At 53.7% G+C, this 21753-nt stretch overlaps 1 protein-coding gene across 1 annotated transcript; it reads right to left on the bottom strand.

The window, feature by feature from the left end:
- Window positions 1–2864: 2864 nt before the first annotated feature.
- On the bottom strand, window positions 2865–16833 carry JPT2 (Jupiter microtubule associated homolog 2). Its single transcript, XM_007939512.1, has 5 exons — window positions 16790–16833; window positions 9912–10060; window positions 6771–6913; window positions 4117–4165; window positions 2865–3052 (listed from the first exon to the last, which is right to left on the bottom strand). Exons 1-5 carry the CDS (start codon window positions 16831–16833, stop codon window positions 2865–2867), a joined length of 573 nt encoding a protein of 190 aa, XP_007937703.1.
- Between the last annotated feature and the right edge of the window lie 4920 nt (window positions 16834–21753).

The raw sequence follows: 21753 nt of genomic DNA, 5'->3' as shown, positions 1-21753 counted from the left end.
CTGCCCCTGCCCCTGTGCCAGCTACCTGCTGGGGCCATTAGAAGCATGGTCCCACGGCTGACCCTGCCCCAGCAGGCAGAGTGCTGTAGGGCCTCCAGGGGGCCTCCCCGGGCAGGTAGGCTGCAGTCCTGTCACCCTGAATCCACAGAGTACATGCACAGGCATGGACAGTTTATGTACAGGACACGGACAGATCTGACAAACTCTTATTAACTCAGCGCCTCACCTCCTCAGTATAAGCTTGTCATGTTTCAAAGCCGACTCGGGCAAGGTCAGGCCCTCTGCTCTTTAGAAAACAAATTTGTTTACTAAAGTGCCCATTAGTTGATAGGCGAAAGCATGCTGGCATGTTCCCAGTGTCTGCTCCAGACCAAGCCTTGGTTTTCAGACAGAAAACCCTTATATCCACACTGGAGGACTGAGAAGACTGACTTGGGCTTCGTTCTCTGGAAGCATGGGGAAGAAAAGGGTGACAGACCCCTTCACTACAACAAGCAGCAGGGGAGGAAGAGGGCGGGGGCATTCTGCAGGACGGGTACTGTGGACAGTGCACACAGAGACATGAGACGGGAAGACGGGAGTGCATGACAGCTGCATTTAATCCACCTGTTACACCCAGTCAACTAACCAAATGCTCCTATCCAAAGTACACGAGGTGTGAGCACCGGTGTGGCATCTAACGCACCTGAAGTCTTAAGGCTTTAATGCAATGCAGCGTGGAGGCCAAGAACAGGATGGAGAGTTTCTGAGTGTTTCGGTTCCCAATGCACAGAGCATCTTCCAGACACAAATGGCCACCTGGGGCTTGGTCTCCCGGGACAGACCACCCTGGCACTTGACACCCACACCCCCAGGCTCATGCAAGATGGAGGGAAGACAGGGAAGGAAGATGGAAAGTTGTGGCTGACAACACCCAGGGGCTCTGGGTTATGTCTCCTTCATTCTCCCCAACCGCCCCTCCCATCTCTGGCTCCCCCATCACAGCCACGGAACTCCCTGCAAAAGACCAGTGAGCTGGGAGCAGGGCCTTGGGGGAGTCATGAGGGCCAAGGTGCATGAGGCTTTTTCCCGGTGATCCCACTGGAGCTGACACTCATTTTTCTTTCCATACCCTAACCCTAACCCTTGCTAGCGGAAGAATAGCTCACTCATGGTCCCAGCTAGAACACCTGGGCTTACAGGCCAAGCACTGATGCTGACGTGCGTTCTTATAACTGACGCGCAGCCCACACACAGCTGGAGACAGCACCTGTGACAGGTCCACGAGAGCAGAGGAGGAGCGCCATCTCTGGCTGGCAGTGCCACGTGGGGCCCTCCGCCTGCTGGGGAGAAAGGGGCTCGACAGGGATCTCCTGCGGGCACTTGGGCAGCAGGGCCCACAAGGGTGGCCGGGTACAGCAACTGCTTGACTAGCTTCCGTAAAGATGGTGGCCTTGTGGATGCTCATGACAATGGCCTCTGCCACGAGAATCTTCTCTGTGTTAACAGATGGTCCAACATGAGGGAGGCTTGGGATTCCAGACTGGAGCCCTCCAGGGCTGCCTGGGACAAACATGTGCCGAAAGCTTAACATGAAAGGACTCCTGCCAGCCCCATTATCTTTGCTGACTTGGCCAGGCACGACTTCCTCCAAAGTACTCGATCCCTGTCTCTTCCAGAAGGCTGTTGGTGAATACGACCCTGAAGTCTGCAGAGCTTTACAGAGGGCGGGCAGAGCGCCTTGTCTTCCTCTTTGGTGTACCTGAGAAACGGACTTTTTTTTCTAGAAAGGTGTTGGGAATAGGCCGGAGTGAACAGTCACTGGTGGGAAGCTGGTGTTTTGAAACAGCTCTTTGGGATGATGAAGGAACGAGAGCCTAAGAACCCTAGGTCCTCGGACACCTCCTTCCTGCCAGCCGGCTGCAGAAGGAAGGCAAGATGGGGTCAGCGCAGCCGCCATCACCTGCACATACAGGAAGGGGCTGAAGAGGCCTCCCAGCTGCAAAGGGCCAGAGCCCCCAGCCACGGACAGGAGCAAAGGCCCAGTGTAATGCTGGGGAGAGAAAAATGCAACATCTGCAAGCGTGACTGGCAGGTGAGGCGACCACAACTAGCTCCCCGCGAAGGAAAGGCAGATTCCTGTGTAACATGAGCCGAGGTCTGAGATGGCAGGAATGGGGCACCTCCAAGGATCAAGGCATGAAAAGCTCCCATCAAGTCTAAGACTGAGAACAAGAAGAAAGGGGAAACCAGCTTGCAGAACACATGCTGAAAACACCTCAAATGCACCGTTTTGGTTTTGGTTGAAAGCTGCCGAGGAGAAACAATTCCAGATGTTTGAAGAAAAGGATGCACAGTGAGAGGCTAGGGGAAGAGTGAAGGCAACGCCCAGGGCAGAAGTGGTCTGCTCCGGAAAGGAACCACCTCCCTGCAGGGTGACTGGCAGCAGGACCCAAAGTGGGCTTTATGCAGAGACCCCCCATCCACGCTGGTGTTGCTGCTAGGATCTTGCTCTTGACCTCGCGGCCACAGATAGTGGTTTTGGTCTGTGAATGCTGCTTCTGTTTCAGTCACTTCCAGACACCCAGCAAGCCTGCAGGTTGGGACTCCCAGGTCACGGAGGATCCTACTGCAGCAGGCCTCACAGCCACCTGCACCATCTCCCCACCCCTACAGTGTGGCATCATAAAGGGGCGCACGCTGGGCAGTTGCTGTGACCCCGTGAAGAAACGTTTCCTGGCCTGGACACCACTTACTGCACTGCTCTTGTGAGCTTCAGACCTGTGACAAACCCTCTCCCACCCCCACTCTTCCAGGCTAAAGGGAACTACATATAGGATACCCCCTTCTGAGCTTCTGTGTGGCTGCTGGGGAACACTGGCCTCTTAGTAGAAGGAGATGCTGGACTTGCCTCCAGGAGGGTTCAGGACTTTGTTGTGGGACCGCGGCCGTGGCCCCAACCGTGGCTCGTGGCTGTCAACCTTGGCCGTGGGCTCCGGACCCTTCGTGGGGTCCACGTCTCTTGTGCTGCCCTTCTCACTCAGGCCCTCTCTTGAGAGGGTGCTCGCTGCAGCTGTGGGACAAATTAGCACATCACCTATTAGGGGCTGCCCATGACCCTGACATCAAGCTGTCTGTCACAGAGCAGCTTACAAGATTTTCACCCAACAAGGTGAAGAGAACAAAGTACAGCTGAGCTTCAAAGTGTGACAAGAATACATGACAAAGTGTGACAACATGCTATGTGTAGCTGGATGCTGGACCTGTGCCGGCTGACCCTGGGGCAGGGTACCTACCGTGCCCACTCCCCGACTGAGACCTCCATGCACTAACTACATCCTTGTGCCGGCTGACCCTGGGGCAGGGTACCATGCCAACTCACTCCCCAAATGACTTTTCCACGTACTGTCTATATCCTTGTGCCAGCTGACCCTGGGGTGGGGTACCACGCTCACTCCCCAACTGACCCCTCCACGCACCAACTACATCCTTGTATTGCTTGTTGCATGGCAGCCCTGCCCCTCCTGCTCCAAGTCTAATAAGGAGACGTCCTGAGAGTGAGCGAAGCAGGACAGGGAGCTGGTCTAACTGGAGGGTCTGGCAAGGTGAAGGATGGGTTTTCAGATACTGTGACTAGCCATCTTTAGGGAGGAATGTGTGGACTCCCATGTGGCCTGGCCATCTGCTAAGGGAACAGCAAGAATGGGAGCCATGGCTGCTCAGTGGGCCAGGCTGAGGCTCGGACTCGGACCTTTAGCCAGCGCCAGGGCAGCTTCACCTCCCTAGCCACACACCTATCTCAGCCCTTCCTTCTCTCACTTCTCCCCACCCCCTCCCTTGGGGCCTGTCTCTTTTGCTGAGTCCTGCCAGCTCTGCCCTGACCTCCTCCACCACTCAAAGCCAGCTCCTGTGAAAAGACAATGAGGGCGGAGACCTAGGCTGGTCAGTAACGATACCAGGTGAAGAAAAGTCACCTGGGATCAACTCCAAATGCTTCCTAGAAACAACCAAGCCCATTTCCCTGGCTGCATGCAGACTCAGTCCCAGCAATAATGGGACGGTGGGCCAGTCCAGTTCTGGGCCCGAAGGGTCAAAGGACTGTGCGCTCTCTTCCCCAGGGGCAGGACAAAGCCTCACCTGGAAGGTCCGGCTTCGGATCGTCTCCTTCACGTAACAAAACGTGGTCCTGCAATAAGCAAACAAATGGTCAGTGCAGGATTCGGGGCGCCCCCTGTTGACTCGAGGGGGTGCATTTATCTTTAGCTCCTAGAAGTGTTTTTATGACTGATGCTTTTCACCATCAACAGAGGGTGGCCCCAGGGGCTCCCAAGTAACCTGTCGTTCAGCTACAAGGCCCTCAGGGCACGGCCCTCCTGTCTCAGCCACTCTTCCCTAAACTGGCCCTTATTCTCCACCACCGTGGGATCACTTTGAAGCAGATCTCTTACTTCTTTTCATCCATAAATGTCCAGATATGTCCTATCCATAAATATGTCCTCAAAGTTTGTTAAACGTAAGGACAGTAACTGCAGCTGCTCACACAGCAAATGCGTCGTCAGCACACAGATCTCTGGGACAACCCTGCTCTTGCCTCTTAGTCGGTTTGCCTTCACCAAGTTCCAAGCAAGGTCTGCCTGTCCCTGCCGGCTGTGTCTTGTAAGCCTCCCTAATCTACAGGATTCTATTTACTGGTGCACAATGCCTTGGCTTTTGTGTTACTCCAACTGTGCTGTTGTACCTATAAGTGTCTGACCAGGCTTCAGAGGTGCTGCAGCCTTCCATCATGAGGCCCTCGCTCTGGGCTGTTCCTCCTCTGTGAGGTCAGCCACCCTGAGATCACTGTCTCCATCTGTTATTTCATCAATGTCTGCAAAGTGGGGACATTCAAATCTTACTGTTACTGCTCTGCTGTGGACTTGCAGGAAAGGAAACACCCTTGTTGATTCTGACTGGGATCCTGAGCGTAGTTACCACAGGAAGCCAGTCACTGTGACTTGGTCCTTTTCTTTACCACTTTTCACAATGATGAGCTAGTCCCTTGGTATTCCCCAAAGGTGACAACTCAGGTTGTTTTCTTTTCTGTATCATTATGAACCTGTGAATTTTAAGTGTCTCACAGATGCCCGATGAGTGATTATACTGATGTGAGGACCCAGTGGTCCTGCCTGTGGCTGTGGAGGCCTCCTTGGTTGGTCCCTGACTGTGCTGACACAGTCCTGAGGTCTCTAGTGGCCTCCCTGCTCTCTGGTGTTGCAGGGCCTCAATCCAGGCACTTCTCCAAAAGGGCTGGAGATGCCCTCTACATTGTACAGACCAGCAAAGCTCTAGGGTGCTCCCCTCTCCCCAACCTGTCCCAGTCCCACTAAGTGCACACCCTCCACACACTTGCATCGCCCCCAGAGCACAGGCAGCACTGCGGGAAGGGTCTCCGCTGTGTCAGCTGATCTTGTCGTCTCTGACTGTAGTGCTGACACGCCGCCAACTCAGGGCATTTCCAGTCCAGGGAGGTTCAGCCTGGAGCCAGGGCCCCAAGATGCTTTCTCAGAAGACACAACTCTCCTTGAGACGGCTCACGTATCGGTCCAGCACCAACCAGCAGGCCCAGCCTGCCCTGTGGGCTCTGATCTGCAGGCAGAAATGCTGCTGCTGCTGCTGTGCGATCTCGCAGGGGGACATGCTGACACCCTGCCGTCCACCGGTCTCACTCAGCTCTGTTTCCATGGTGGTCCTGACGTGGGCTGATGGCTGAGATGTGAGTGGACAGAGGTACAGAGATGCCCAGGCACCAGCACCTCCAGAGACAGGCAAGAACGTGCTATTCTGAGCACAGAACAGTGACACAGAGTCTTTGACCGTAAAGGCTGGGAAGCTAAGGAGTGGACTCAGAGGCCTGGTGACGGTCACTAAGTTCAATCACCGTTGAGTCCCAGCTTAAGTAAATCCGAGAAGCCCTGCCCTCCTTAGAGCAATAGAGCACTGTTTAAGGGGGGAGCTGGCATGGCCCTGATCGAGCCTCTGTTCCAGCCAGCAACGTGCCCATCTTCCATCCCTCCTTCTCGTACACCTCCCCGCCCCCTCCCTTAGGGCCCATCTCTTCTGCTGAGTCCTGCCAGCTCTGCCCTGCCCACTCCACCACCCAAGGCCAGCTCCCATGAGAGGACAATGGGGGCGGAGGCCTAGGCTAGTCAGTGACGACACGAGGTGAAGGGAAGCCACCTGGGATCAACTCCAAGTACTTCCTGGAAATAACTGGGCCCACTCCCAGGGAGCACATGGAGACGTGACTGGTACCCAACAGGCCAACACAAGGGCACTGTGCCCTGGAAGTTCCTTGCTTCCAGTCACCGCTGAGCCAGGCAAGCACCATGCAAGTAAGGGGAAGACGCTAGCCGTATGCCTGGTGCCGAGGCACAGGCCACGGGTCAGCGTGCCCACCCAGAGCCACCACCGTTCCTTTCTGAAATGCAACAAGAATGGTGACATATCCTGGGGACGGCCCTCTGCTGTGTGCATGTCCTACCCGTGTTCTCGTCACTACCCTGAGTAACACAGAGAAGAGCAGTGACCTTCCCGTGAGGGCACTCACTCCATCCATGTGCCTGGGGACCAACCCTCCCGGCTCCAGTCACCCCAAGACTATGGGGGAACTGACATGTGGTGACTAACAGCAGCACCAGTGTCCCTGTCTTGCCTGCTCCCGATGACACGCCACAGCTGCCTGGGCCTTATCAGAGGCACCAGGCTCACCCTGTGCTTTCCTTCTGCCTCTGCTATCTGCACACAGGCCATACCTTGGGCTTGTTCGGGTGAGCCACGGGTGAAGCAGAAGTGACCGGGGACCCGAAAATGTCGCTGGTCTTCCCACCAGGTGGGTTCAGACGCTGCCGGGTCTGCACGGGCGTTGACTCTTCAAAGATGCCGCTTCCTTTCCCACCTGCAGAAGCGATCAGAGCGGGTGAGAGATCAGACACCCTATCCCTCTATGCTCCCCTGCTCTGGGGGCGCACACTGAGCGACCAGACGCCCCAGCCCTTCTCCTGCTCCCCTGCTCCTTTGGGGCACACTGAGAGAACAGACACCCCCCAGCCCTTCTCCTGCTCCTTTGGGGCACACTGAGCAACCATATGCCCCCAGCCCTTCTCCTACTCCCCTGCTGGGGGCATAATGAGTGACCAGACACTGCCATCCCTTCTCCTACACATCTGCTCCTCTGGGGGCACAATGAGGTACCAGACACCCCCCCCCAGCCCTTCTTCTGCTCCCCTGCTCCTGCATTCCAAGGGCCTGTGCTCCAGGCTGACAAGTAAAGTGGCTGGTGGGTGGGTGGCAGGCAAGCCTGATCCCTGTACCTGGCCTGCTAAAGCTTTCCCTTCTAGAACAGAGCTGGGCCTATGTTGGCCTCAACCCGTGAAATGGCACAAAACACATATGTTCCCTCCAGAACGTCCCTTAACCTAGACTCTTTACTCTTTCTCCATCAAACCCATGCAACGTGCTTCAGTAGAGAAGGAACAAAGACTGCGACAGGTTCTGGTCGCTTAGACAGAGCTGTGAATTTAAGAACATGCCCAGTCAGAAGGAAGGGCTGCTTATGCACAGGGAGATAGCTCAGGGTGCAGAAGAGTATGAAGGGATGGACACTGGGAGGAGGTAACTATGGGGAGGAAGTGGGAGGGGAGCTGCTGCATTGTAAATTTTGGTCAATGACATGAGACAAAGTATATGTGAACTGCTGTATGAAAAGTGAATTTACTCTGTAAATCTTCACCCAAATCCTAATAAAAAAAAAAAAAAGAACATGCCCAGTCAAGGTAGACCTGTAGTCTGGAAGAAAATATCTCTTAGTCATCCTTTTATCTCACTCTGGCTGGAAGCTCCAACAACCAGAAGTGTCAGCAAATTGTAGGCAGTCAACATCTTGTTGGGTGTCTGTGGTTGAACTTGTTAAAGCTGATGACTAAGGCCTAGACTTGAAACACTTCTTGATGAAGATTAAAGACTACAATCTGCAATATGGATTACAACTCAACATAAAACGAAAATCCTCAAAACAGGACCAATAAGCACATCACTTAATGCAGAAAAGATTGAAGTTGTCAAAGACTTCATACTACTTGGTTCCACAGTCAACACCAATGGAAGCAGCAGTCAAGACAACAGATGACGTATTGCACTGGGCAAATCTGTTGCAAAAGACTTCTTTAAAGTGATGAGGAGCAAAGATATCTCTTTGAAGACTAAGGTGTGCGTAACCCAAGCCATGGTGTTTTCAATCTCCTAATGTGCACAGGAAAGCTAGACAATGAATAAAGAAGACTGAAGAAGAATCGATGCTTTTGAGTTGTGGTGCTGGCAAAGAATGCTAAAAGCACCACAAACTGCCAGAAGAACTAACAAATCTGCCCTGGAAGAAGTGTAGCCAGAATGCTCCTTGGAAGCAAGAATGGCCAAACTTCACCTTACCTACTTTGGTCATGTTGTCAGAAGGGACCGTTCTCTGGGGAAGGACATCACGCTTGGTAAAGTGGAGGGTCAGAGAAAAAGGGAAAGGCCTTCAGTGGAATGGACTGACACAGTGTCTACAACAACGGGCTCAGGTACAGCAAGGACTGTCAGGCTGGCGCAGGACCGGGCAGCGTTCCACTCTGTTGTACACGGGGTTGCCGTGAGTCGGAGCCAGCTCGACAGCACCTCACAACAAGTCGGACACGAGCAGAGAGGTGGCTGCACACACTACTGTCTGATCCCATCTCCTTGCCCCCATCCCTGGGCCATTCTTCACAGGCTCCATGAAATGGGAAATAAAACTGACAACAAGAGAGCTGTGAGAAGCAGCAACTCGGCACAGGGTCTCTGACGGCTGTCACTCCATCTGTGACCACACACAGAGGAGGAGGCTTCTGAACTCTCTGGTCCAGGGCTGGGCTTCCCACTGCACCACCCCCAGGCTGCTCAACCCTGCAGCCAACCTGACACACCACAGAGACAGCTCCAGGCCAGGCCTGCTTAGGCAGGGCTGCTGGAGGGCTGCAGATCTGACTCTAGCTTGCAGGCCACACATACAAAGCATGGGCAGGGCCGGCTGGCATGGGCCCCACACTTGTGAAATGGGCCACAGAGAGAGAAGGTCAGTTCAGATTCCAAGGTGGGATGCTTAGGAAGAAGTACCTGCTTCTGCACTGACCTACACTAGGAAGCAAGCCCCCTCCCAAACAAAAGTAGCCCCAGCACTCACTGTTCCTGGTCCCCTCGGCTGGTCAAGGATGTGCACTCGGCACTGGTCCTGCTGCCCCTCATCACCTCTGTGACACACGAGCTCCTGTACCTGCCCCTCAAGTCTTCAGGGAAGGAACAAGCCTTGCTTTCCTCTCCTGGACACATCAGGAAAGTACTCAGCTAACCAGCCCTCCACAACTCTCAAATGATACTCCAGCAGCCCGAGAAACATTCCCCAGAGGCCTTCCACCCTGACCGTGAGATGGCAGGTCGGTGCAAAGGCAGACTGTGCTGGCCTGAGGTATCTTTTCAGCATTTCAGTGCATTGACAATTCAGTAAAAAAATATTCTGCCTAAGAAAGTATCCACACACGCAACAAACTGCACGTGATTTCAGGCCCCTCACCCATGCATCCTCCAGGGGTCCAGGGCATAGAGGCGAACCCCTCCCTCAGCAGAGAGCCCCCTTCTCCAACTCTGTGTCCCCAGCACCTGCTGAACAGATGCAGGAGAATCCAAGAATGCACACAGCACCTTCACAGAGCAAACAAGAACCGGGCTCGGACCTTTCTTCAATTCTAGAAATACTCGGATGACAAAGGTGAGCCTGCCCCAGCTGATAGATGAGAGGTCGAGGGGAGATTCTCCTCCACGGTGTGGCAGCAAAGATGAGAGGCAGGGCCCCAGGACAGGAGTTTACAAAGACCCTCACCCACCTGGGGGGTTTGTCCTCTTGGGTATGTTCTGTGGCTCTTCGCTTGGTCCAAAGATATTAGATGCCATCCTGTTAGGCCTGCTAGAGGAGGCAGCTTCTTCTGAAGTGCCAGAAAGGCTGCCCGAGTCTCCTCCCAGGGAGTTCATGGCCCTGCGTGCAGAAAGGAAACAGAGTTACTGAGGGCGCTGGAATGCTGGCCACTGTGCAAGGCCACTGCAGACCTGGGCGACACTCTCCCACTGTCTGTGGGAAACGCATCCGCCAGGTGCCTGCTGCTGGCACGAGTGGCTGACAGACGGCCATACGGCAGGTCTGCAGTGCCCTCAAGATCCCTTTAGATGTATCCTTTATATACATTGACTGTATTAAAATTTCTAGGAATTCACAGATCTTGAAATTACTCCTGTGACCTCACGTAAGCACAGGTCCATGGCCGCGCTGAGCAAAGTTGAATACCAGTTTTAACTAGCACTCAGTAGTGGTAATATCATCTCTCACTTTTGTTTGGGCTGAAGACAGTTCTAAGCACTTCACACACATTACGTTTGCCTGGTGCTCACTGCAACCCTTGGAGGAAGGATCATGATTTCCATTTGACAACAATGAACTGAAGATATAGAGAGGTGAGATGAGGCGCCCGAAGCCACACAGGAGGGAGCAGAGTCAAGATCCAAACCCCAGCTGTGCGAGTCCAGAGCATGGACTCTAATTCATCCCACAGGTCTCTAGAAAAAGACCAAGAGGACAGCCCACCACTGTCCCAGGGGCTAGCATGGGAGCCACTGGCTACAGTGCAGTGAGACATTTGAAACACGGCCAGTTCAGATTGAGAAGTACTCTAAGTGTAAAATAAACATCGATTTCAACAACTCGCACAAATAAGAAAATGCAAAACCACGCCTTTAGTTGTATCTTTAATGCGAATCACACGTGGAAATATACTTTGCATATACTAGGTTGAATAAAATTATTAAAAGTAATTTTACCTTTTTGAACACCCCTTAGGGTTAGCACTTGACTGCTAACCAGAAGACTGGCGGTTCAAACCCACCAGCCACTCCTTGGAAGAAAGATGGGGCAATCTACTTCCACAGTGATACTGCCTCGGAAACCCATGGAGGGGTCGCTATGAGTCAGGTCCTACTCGACGGCACGTAACAACAACAATTAGGAAATGGAACATTCCACAGGAGGGTTCACACATCTTCTGGACAGCACTGGCCTAGAGCAGGGGACATGCCACCAACATAAGTCACCATGAGCCCTGGAATCTAGAGTCATCGCTCTGGCCCTCTGGTGTAATCAATGAGGAATCAGAAGAGGCATGTACTAGCGACACTGATTATTTTACTTCAATACAAATGGGCTGAGTCGTCCCCACACACACTGGCATCCCATAGATACAACTCACCTTCAACACCCCTCAGGAGATGTGGGATCCTCAGCCCCCTGACAAACAGCCACGGGCCCCTGAAGGCTGCTCTTTGGGAAACTGCTGGGCACTATTTGGGAGTGTTACAGTGGACATTCCCAGAAGAAGAGATGGAGCTACTTTCAAAGTGATGAGTCACCAAACCACTTTCACTGCAGCGAGTAAGGAATTGCCACAAAGCTCGGCCCTGCCTCCCCCGGAACATCTTCAGCAGAGTGGCTGCATCCTAAATCCACACGCAGCTTTCCAGAACATCTGGAAAGATTTGTAAACGCATTTTAGACGTGCTTGGGCTCTAGTTTTAACCAGTGAGTTAATCTAGTTTAACCAGTGAGTGGCCCACATTGTTCCAGTAGGTCCTCAACAATAGGATGACCTGTAATCCCCCCCGGAGGGAGATACTTGGGAGATTACAGAGCCCCACAAAACAAAGGAATATCGAAAATGTTTTCTGTTTCCTCCATTACAGGAAACAAAAGCGCCTGACAGGGAGCTGGCCGTTCCTGGTGCTGTGATGAAGTGAATGGCACTCTGGGGTGTGAAGCAGGACTGCGGGGTGTATTTCACAGAGGGCGGGCAAGGTGCCAGCCACAGCCAGACAAAGGCAGCCGAGCCGGCACTCAGTGCTGTCGCCGCCAAGTGCGGCAAGAGGCAGGCCCGGGACCTGTGATTTGGTGCCCAGACCCCGTCTGCTTGCGGGGCAGGGAGAGTAGACATGCTGAGCCTGCCTGCTCAGCAGTCAGCACTTCCTAAGGCAGGATTTGATGGAGGAAAATGAAAAATGACTTCCATTTGAGAAAAAAAAAAAAAAGATTAAAAAAAGACACAATTAGACCTGAGGTTTCTCTCAGGTCAGGCACTGTTTGATGGGTACAGTGAGGCATGTAACCCCGTGCCCATCTGTAAACCATGGAGTCTCGGGGTAATGCCATCTCCATATTGTTCTTGGCCAGCTGCAGCATAGCTAATATGCCTGGGTCTCCACAGCCATCGCTTCCAAAAGAAAGGGGACAGAAACTGAACTGAGTTTACCTCAAACCCCATGCGAGCCTGAGTGCACTTTTACTGATTTCACTGAAATCTGGCTCTTCCTTCAGCCCCTGACTGTCCCACACTGACTGTCAGATCAGATTTAAGGAGGCTTGTCTTAATTCAAAGGTGTCCAAGATGCTTCCCTGACCCCCATACTCACTACACTCTCAGAGCCTCCCATGTCTCTTTCCGCCTCTCCTCACATTCTTGTTCAGTTCAGCTCAAACACTCACCAAGCCCTTGCCCCTAGCAAGCTGGTGCCCAAGCCTGTGGACAGAGAGGCAAAGTGGGCAAGTCCCATGTGACGTGACAGAAGCACTGAGCATCCTGTCCCTGGAATGTCCCAGAGGACGTGAGGTCCACAGTGAGCCTGTGCTCCTCACATGGAAAGGGCACCATGAGGTACACCAGGGAAGCGATAGTTACAATCAAATGTTAACCTGGGTGGTTAAAGTCTACGGGTTTATTATTCTACATACCTCGGGGAAGCTCTGGTAGCGTAGTGCCTAAGGCACTTGACTGCTAATCAGAAGGAAGATGGGGCAAACTACTTCCGTAGTGATGTTGTTGTGTTGTTGTTTTGTTGTTATGTGCCGTTGAGTCAGCCCTGACTCATAGCGACCCCTCCTTGGGTTTCTGAGGCAGTATCACTACGGAAGTAGGATTGCCCAACCTTCCTTCTGAGGAGTGGCTGGTGGGTTTGAACCACCAGCCTTCTGGTTAGCAGTCAAGTGCCTTAGCCACTATGAAATCCAAGGAGGGAGGGGTCGCTATGAGTGGAGTCCGACTCGACTCACGGCACATACCAACACAACATACTTCCCTGAGTTTCGTTTACTTTGAAAGAGAGTGTGGGAAAGGTCAATGGTGCCAGAGAGAGGCTATTGTACATAGTGTCAAGCCTCCTTGGAAGGGCAGCTGCCACCTCCAGCACAAAGGCCAGGAGGTGGCCTCAGAGCGCCATGCGGTGGCACAGGCTCCACATCAGGATCTTGACTGAGGGGGACTGACAGTTAAACAGCCAGTTCAGTAAAAACAGAACCCACAGTGACGGCTCAGTCCACCCTTCAGGCTCACATGGCTCCCAGCAGTGACAGCCACATGGCACTGACTGTGGTAGTGGTTCAGGACTAGTGAGCTCAGACATTCTGCATGGGAATTCACAATGTGGGAAGGCCCCTGATTGTTTCTTCCTGTGGGAGTACTCCTTCAGCATATTTGGATATTCAAAAGTACACAGAGGAATTATGGGACATGTGACAAAAAATCGACACAGAGCTCACTGACAGAGCCCTAGACAGTTAGGCTCTTACCTGAGGGCACCCAGGTACATGCTCTCTCTCTCTCTCCAACAGCCAGTCCCTGCATTTCGAAGAAGTGTTCGGAGAGCGGTCAGACTTGGAGAGGTGCAGTATAGGTAACACACTTACATTAAATTCTTTACAAACACAGGCACATCTCGTTTTATTGTGCTTCACAGATGCGTTTCTTAGTGGCACCCCTGCGTCAAGCAAGTCTACTGGTGTCATTTTTCCAACAGCACGTGCCCACTCCTGTCTGTGTGTCACATTTTGGTCATTCTCACAACACTTCAAACTTTTTCATGATCTTGTAAGCTTCAGAGACTACAGTACAGCGTCAACCCAACTCTCTGAGAAACCAAACAATTTGGGAACCAAACCTGCACTGTTTCTGAGGTACACCTGTACACACAGCTTAAAACAAGGCTTAGGTTAAGGATGGTTAAAGCGTCATGCCTTCACAGCTCAAAATCTGTTCAATACAGGATAGTCCCTGAACCAGAATATGAAAGATGGCTTGAAAAGTCTCCAGATGTGTGGGGTCTGAAGAGACAACCTGGGCTGGGTCACCTCACAGCCACCAGTCAGCTCACCTCAGAGCAAAATAAAAGTGACTCTTACAAGACAGGCTCTGCAATTCCTCTAACTGATCCCAAACAGAGACTCAGATTGTATCTAAACATCCAAAGAAGACCGGTCTTCCTCCTTTAACATCCTCACGGGACGACTTGTCACCCTTTCATAATGGCCTCTCCAAAATCAAATTCCCCAGAGATGTGTCAACTGTTAGAGAGCCAACTTGACAGGTAACTTCTATCACTCTGAAAGTCACATTAACGTCACTCAGGGAGTGTATTCATTAACCCCACCAGCATTTACCAGCACCCAGGGACTGGACTTTGTGGAAGTGGCCCCTCGCGCATCTGTTTTGGAACCCCAACTTCGGAAGGCTTCCTCTCTGCAGCCTAAACCAGCCGCCTGAGAAACTAGACTCACTCCAACTTCTCTGGGATAAACTACCTCCTGGCCTCATACACACATAGACCCAGATGTGACAAACAGTCATCATTCTGTGATTAACGACTAATTATCTGGTTAGGACTATTACTGAATGTTGACCCAACTCTCTGAAGTTTAAAGGGTGTTTAGCAATTCTTCACCTTAAAGATTTTCACTGCATACACATGCCCTCTGCTTTCTTGGGGAGGCTGTGTCACAGACGCAGCTCACAATAAAGAAGGCTCTTACGCACCACCCCAAGAAGACCCACAACTTACAACGCAAGCTGGCTCCTGAAGTCTCATGAAAGCGCTTCCTGTTGTCTCTGTCAACTCTAACTATGTGATTTCTGATACCCAAAAGGCCCACACCAAAAAATCCAAATCAGCTGCTGTCAAGTCAATCCCCATGTGTGCAGAGCAGAACTGCTCCACAGGGTTTTCAAGGCTGTGACCATTCGGAAGCAAACAGCCATAACTTTCTTCCAAGGTGCCTGTGAGTGGGTTCGAATCGCCAACCTTTCGGTCAGTAGTTGAGTGCTTAACTGTCAGCGTCACCCATAGGAGTTTCTTTTGGAAGCTCTTCAAAAATTAAAGTAAACTAAATAAAAGGTTTACTTTAATTAATTAAAGTAAACTAAATAAAAGGTAGGAGCTCTGGTAGCATAGTGCCTAAGGCATTTGACTGCTAACCAGAAGGCTGGCGGTTCAAACCCACCAGCCACTCCTTGGAAGGAAGGTTGGGCATTCCTACTTCCGTAGTGATACTGCCTCGGAAACCCAAGGAGGGGTCGCCACTCCTTGGAAGGAAGGTTGGGCATTCCTACTTCCGTAGTGATACTGCCTCGGAAACCCATGGAGGGGTCGCTATGAGTGCAAATAACAACAATAACAACAAATAAAAGGTGTGCTCCTGGGCGTGGCACCCAAGTCAGGAGATCTGCTTCCAGTATCAGCTCTTATCAAGGGCAATTGGATTGGGTGTTTCCTCCTTCTGCTCAGGCTGTGAAGACTACAGGGAGCTGGTCTTCTAGGACACTTCTGGTGCTGTCTTCTTCCCAGATAAGGTCCGAAACAGCACCCAATGCCTTCTGCTGCCTGGCGGACTCTTCGCACTGAGGGTTAGTGCAGTGGCTCCCTCAGCCCTAAGACCATGCTGCCCCTACATCCCCTACAGCCCTCCCATCACACACACCGGCATTGTCCCCAAGCCACCTGGCACCATCAGCGCCGTCCCAAGAGCCAGATGGTGAGTGTGCAGGAAAAGCCGGCGCTGAACTTTAGGGTTCACTTTGGCTTAACATGCAAAAAACAAACGTCAAATGTGCATACAGCAGATGGAACCCCACAGAATGGGAGCAAAACGGGCAACACACCTCAAATTGTTAACCAAAACCTGACCCACTCGGTCGGGTGAGTCTGGAGGGCTCCTCCAAGACCGTGAACGGAGGTGCCCGAGGTCACCTTGGAGCTAATGAAGAGTTGGCTCACAAAATACAGAATATCACCCGTGAGAAACGAGCTCCTTTAAAAACATCATCTTGAGGAGACTCAGGGTCCACAGTGGCTTCAAAACAAAGCCGAGAAGGTGAGGGGGCAGGGGGACGACGAACGGAGACGGAACCGCCGAGAGGGGGTCAGGCAACGCGTACCCACCGGGAATCAACGTCCCTCAACAGCTGGGCGAGGGCCTAAGCTGCGGTGCCGACCTCCATGGAAAACACCCTCAAACAACGTCAACTAGAGAAAAGGCCGTGGGCTCTCGGCGAGGCCCGCGCTGCACGTGTCGCCCATCAAGCGAGTGTGCGAGTTCCATGGACACTACGCGGCGCTCCCGAGAGGCCGTCGGCCCCAGCGCCCCAAGGGTCATTCGCCCGGCCGCTCGGAGGCTTCCACCCCGGGAGGCGCCAGGTGAGGCCGCTGCGTCCGGGGAGTGCGCGGCGCCGGCCTCGGGCGCCTCCTGTTCCTCACGGAGTCCAGCGTCGCCGCGCCCACCCGACGGGCCCACAGCCGGGCGCCCCGAGTCCCGAACGGCCGGAGCCCCTGAACCCGGCCCGCGGAGCCCCGAGCCCACTCGCTCCGCCACTGCGTCCCCGCGCCCGCCCTTCCGGCGCACCTGGAACCGGCCCGGCTGCCTTCGCTCTCGGGCCCCTGGAACATGTCGCCCGCCGCCCGGCACCTCCCTCAGCCTGCCGCGCTGCGCTTCCCGCCCGGCCCCGCGCAGGTATCCGCGGCTGCCCGCCAGTGCCCATTGGACGTCAGTTGCGCCAATCAGAGCTCTCAGCCTATCGCGGCCCCTGAACCCGGCCCCCTCCGCCGCCGCCCGCTGCCAACGGGAGGGCGGCCTGAAGAGGTCCGCGCCGCTCTCTGAGCCGATTGGTGGGAGTAGGCGTCGCTCACGGCAGCGGGCTCCGGCATTGGCCACCGAGCCAGTGGGGCGGTGTCCCTCGAGTGCTGCGCTGAGGTGGACTCGGCGGCTGGGCGCTGGCCAGAGCGGGACTCTGGGGGCTCAGCGCGACTTCCAGGACCCTGCGCGGGCGAGGAGCAGGCGCCCCGGGCCTGGGTGCTGGAGCCAGCCGTGTCACCCGTGGGCGCGTCCCCACAGGGCGCAAGGCCGCCGGCTAGAACCGGATCCCGGGCGGGGCGCCGTCTCCGAAGGTACCGGGCGGATAGATCCCCGTGGCCAGCGCGCCGGCGGCGGCCGCGGTGCGGGCGAGGGGACCGGGGAGTGAGGACCGGACAAAACTCGAAGTTCTGAGGCGCCGGGCCCTCGTGTGCCGTTTGTTGTGACCCCCCGAGCCAGGGGAGGTGCACCCCCAGTCAGCAAGGGAAGCCTGACTTGTGATTGCCAACGTGGAACTGCTCACTACGGGTTGGTAAGCACGGGCAAGCCCGCGCTTTCCTCGCTGACTGGGTCCACCGTCCCTGTCAGGGATCGTCAATTTGAAACGAGCCGTTGACCCTGCGGGGAGATGCTGTGGGGTCGGGAGAGAGGCACGTGCCAGCCGCCCCCAGGAGTGGGATCTTTGCTGTGAAGAAATGGGAAAGTGCTCACTGCAGATCCGTGGAAAAGCTCAGGAAGCCGTGCTTACCGTGTTTACTGGGGAATCCAACACTGCCCGGAGCAGCTGGCCACCAGAGGTCACCGAACCCTTGGTCACCTGTGTTTGATTCCGAGAGGAATGTGGCTTTCCGGCCCGTCAGCAAAAGTTTGCTTTGTACAAGTCGGGGACGGCGTCTGCGCACTCCACCAATGGAAAGATCTGAGTTTGACATGTATTTGTTCACGAAGCTGCCCTGCCCTCAGCACCCAGGGCTGTGGGGTGCAGGACAGGGTCGTGGGGTAGGAGGGCGCCTCAGAGACTCCGCCAGGAGGAGCACACACAAGAACTAGACACGGCAGCTGGACAAGTTCCCTGGGCTGTCCTTGTCCTAACTGGATCTACTAGCCAACAAACAAAACTAAGCAGGTTTTTGATGTGAAAAGACCCTGGAAGTGGGTGACCCACCTCCTCCTCTGAGTGCTCACCAGATGGTGACAGTTCTGCTCTGGCTGCTTTATAAATGCAAAAACCCCACTGCTATGGGGTTGACTCATAGTGACCATGTAAGACAGAGTAGAATTGCCCAATAGAATTTCCAAGGCTATCATCTTTACAGAAGCAGGCTGCCTCATCTTTCTCATGTGCTGGCTGGTGGGTTTAAACCACCAACCTTTTGGTTAGCAGCTGAGCACGTAACCATTGCCACCAGGGCTCCTTAAAAAACAAACTTAAAAAAAAAAAGGCAGAAACAATGATTAGATCAAGTATTAGTATGTATTTATGCACAATAAAAACAGATTTACAAGTTAAACTGGAAATTTAAACATAAGAAGTTTAACAGCTTTTTATTATATTAAATAACCAAAACACCTTTTATTCCCAAAATTGGTAAAGAATAAATAATATAATTTACAATATGGTACAAAAAAATAATCAGGAAGGGCAGGCATTCTGCTTTATACATACACTGTATCTGTATATTTATAATCTATAAAACAAATTCACATCTCAGACAAGCCGAAAACTTTAGATGATATGGCTTAACTAGTATTAAAAATAACAGCAATAAGTCCTGCTGCCCAGTCTGTGAGCTCCGGGGACAGTATCCTGGTGGTGAAGGGTGGGCCCGGGTGGTGGCAGTGCTGCCCAGTTGTGCCTTATTCAAGATGCCTCCAGACAGCTTAGTGAGAGCAGAGCTCTTGACGGTCGGGAAAGCTTTGCCAATTTTTTTTCTTTTTGGTCTTTAGGAATTAAGTGCCATATTTCCCCATAAATGCATCTGCTACATGTGACTGTTTATAGAAATAAAAAACCCAACCACAACTGCTGCTTCCTCCTCACTTATTTCCAGGGTCTTGTATCCTAAGACTTCTCTTTGTAGAACAAGTGTGAATTCAGTCATGGAATCCCAATGGGGATGTTATTAAACTGAAAACAGAGGCAGCCATGGTAGGGGGGTGATAAAGGACAGGATTCTGTAAGAACCTGGAGATGTGGGACAGTGAATTGATCTACTGAGGAAATGTCCCCAGTCTTCCGCACTCCCTGAGCAAGTACTGTATGCCTAGAAGATAGAAATAAGAAGGTATCAGCACGACCCTCACAGGAAACAAGGACAGCCCCTGGCCTCTGCATCACTAGATGTTCTTAAGGGTCAAGGCCAAAGACGCCAGCTGTTGAGACCCAAGATCCTCAGTCTCAATCTTAGATGCATCAGCTAAGACTCTAGACGAGTGGTTGGGAAAGACCTAAGACACCCAGCTCATCTGAACCACATCCTGGGATGCACAAGGAAGTCGGATCACAACTTGCCTTGAAGAGGCGCTGGGAAGATGCAGGAGGTCCCAGGGTCCTGTGCTTATCTTCTGAAGACCCCAGCCTCTTAGCAGTTGTCAGCTACTGGGAGGAAATGCACCCATCATTTTCCCACTGCGCATGACACCTTGTTCTCTTTACTATGTGAGTGCGCTCTCCTACTTACCCACTGCCGGAGCACCAGCTGAATACCCTGGAATAGTGTCAGCTTTACAAAGGTGGGAAGCCCTGCTCATCTTCCTCCCTGGTCTGTCTGCCCAGTGGGTGACAGCTAGCTGCTCCCAAAGGGAGTGCGTGCTGGAGCCTTGAGCACGTGCTGCTGAACAAGACACCTGCAAGCCCATCCCCGCTGCCAGAAACTTCCGTTTAGATGTCACTGGGCAACAAACGTCAACCTTCCCACCATGCAGCCCTGGGGCTCCCCGCCACACTGCCCCAGGGTCTCCTTGGCTGGATAGGCAGGACGGCGAGGATGCCAACCATCCCTGCCCAGGCCCTCACCAGCTGCCCCTCCTGTCATCAGTGCCGCGATGCCACGTGGTGCCTGTGACCTGGGGCAGTGGGAGAATGAGGACCCGCCAGGTGGCCTAATCTACTGCAGATCCAGGGCCTCACTCGTCCCACTCAGTACAGTGCTAGTCTGGAAACCGTTACAATGAACACAAGCTAGTTTCTGTATGCTGGCGCCAGCTTCTTTGTCCCTCCTAATACAGCGGCACTGTGTTCCTTTCTTTCGTACTTCAGAACTTTGGGAGCATTAAGAGCCTTGAGTGGACGGCACAATTTCAGTCACTGATTTCTGTGCCTAGAATCAGAGCTGATGGAAGGAGGACACGTTCTAGGCAGAGCTCTGGGATAAAAAGGGAGACGGAGGAAGGGAACAGTTGCCTGGAGGCCAACCAACGCTTTTGTTTCCTCCTGCCAGCCGTGTGCATGGCTTTGCTGCAGTCTAGGGAGGCTGTGGCCGGCTAGGGATAGCCCAGGATCGAGAGGGCCCCCTGCTCATACACGTGGAGACTTTTCCATGCCCCTGCTCCCACTGGTTAACTTCTTCACTGAGGACACGCAGAGCAGATGATGGGGAGGCTAAGGTGGCCCAAGGGCCGCTGTGCCTTGGGTGAGGGGTGGAAAGCAGACAGTGCCGGTGCAGGTAGGTTAAAAGGCCACATCAACCCTGGCTGCTGATGGCGGGTGAGAGTGGTGTAGGAGTGACCTGCCGTCACCACAGCAACCCTGTGTGTGGCTGGACACCGACTGTGCCTGGGAAAAGACTGCACTGTCTGTAGGCATCACCACTGCCCCACCCTCGATGCACGCACACAGGGCTCAAGGAGGCCATACGGCACAGGGACACACAAGCGCTACATAAGGCCTCAGGGCACAACTCGCACCAGTGCCCCAGAGAGGAAGAGGACATGCTGATTGAGGGAAGAGTGGCCGAGCAGAGGCTGAGGACTCGGCAGGAAAGCTCGCTCGCCACTCGCTTCCTCAGGTCTGGCAACAGCACAAAGGGGCATCTTCAATTACGGAGAACAACCTGCAGGAGAAGGGGCCCAGCGGAACCGGGGGCTCCATTCTTCAGTGTCTCCTAATTCTTAGGACACCACAAAAACATGTCTCATGCAGCTGGGCCGGCCTCTGTGACGAGTCCACATGGCCTGCCCAAGATGTGACTGTCCCCCCTCTCATTAAATCAGTCGGAGCAAGACCTCTGGAAGGAGCAGCTCAGGCCGCAGCCAGGACTTCTGCGTGATGGCGCTGGGCATGCTGCCCTCGGGGCAGAGCGTCCTCTGTCTGCCCAGCACTGCCGCACAGAACACAAACTCGAGAGGGGGAGGCTCAGCAGGGAGAGAGCAGCAGTGGCGCAGCCCCCGCAGACGGGGCAGGGGTCGGGTCTCAGATGCCCCAAACCCCATGGCTACACGGGGGCAGGCCCGCTCCCTTCCCCCGGAAGCAGCCAGCACCACCGACCCGGGGAACAAACGTGCCTGAAATACCACTGCTCTGTGGATCCCACACAGGGCCCCAAGGCCATGGTGGCAGCGCTGGCCCCATCCCAGGCTGCCCTGGGCTGGACGGAGCACGGCTCCTGGCCCACTGTCCCCTGTACTGCCCGCTTCAGGTGCAGAGGTGTCTGTTCAGAAGCTCAACCTGTAGCGGCTTCTGTCTGAAGAGGGCTGCACCACCACCCCAAGAACCCTCCTCTGCAGCCCGGGCACGG

The sequence above is a fragment of the Orycteropus afer genome, unplaced genomic scaffold (genome assembly GCF_000298275.1).
Source record: "Orycteropus afer afer isolate SDZICR_OR568_19922 unplaced genomic scaffold, OryAfe1.0 scaffold00061, whole genome shotgun sequence".
In the NCBI taxonomy this organism is placed as follows: domain Eukaryota; kingdom Metazoa; phylum Chordata; class Mammalia; order Tubulidentata; family Orycteropodidae; genus Orycteropus; species Orycteropus afer.
The sequence above is the reverse complement of the archived record's forward strand: the minus strand, read 5'-3'. Positions and strand labels throughout refer to the sequence as shown.

What these genes read in the sequence shown, in the direction of transcription:
- JPT2 (XM_007939512.1), bottom strand. Translation starts at nt 16,833, where the DNA reads ATGTTCCAGGGGCCCGAGAGCGAAGGCAGCCGGGCCGGTTCCAG. An exon ending in CTCACCCGAACAAGCCCAAG is followed by an intron (nt 4,166 to 6,770) that starts GTATGGCCTGTG and finishes TGCTTATTGCAG; the next exon opens with GACCACGTTTTGTTACGTGA. An exon ending in TCCGAAGCCGGACCTTCCAG is followed by an intron (nt 3,053 to 4,116) that starts GTGAGGCTTTGT and finishes TTTGTCCCACAG; the next exon opens with CTGCAGCGAGCACCCTCTCA.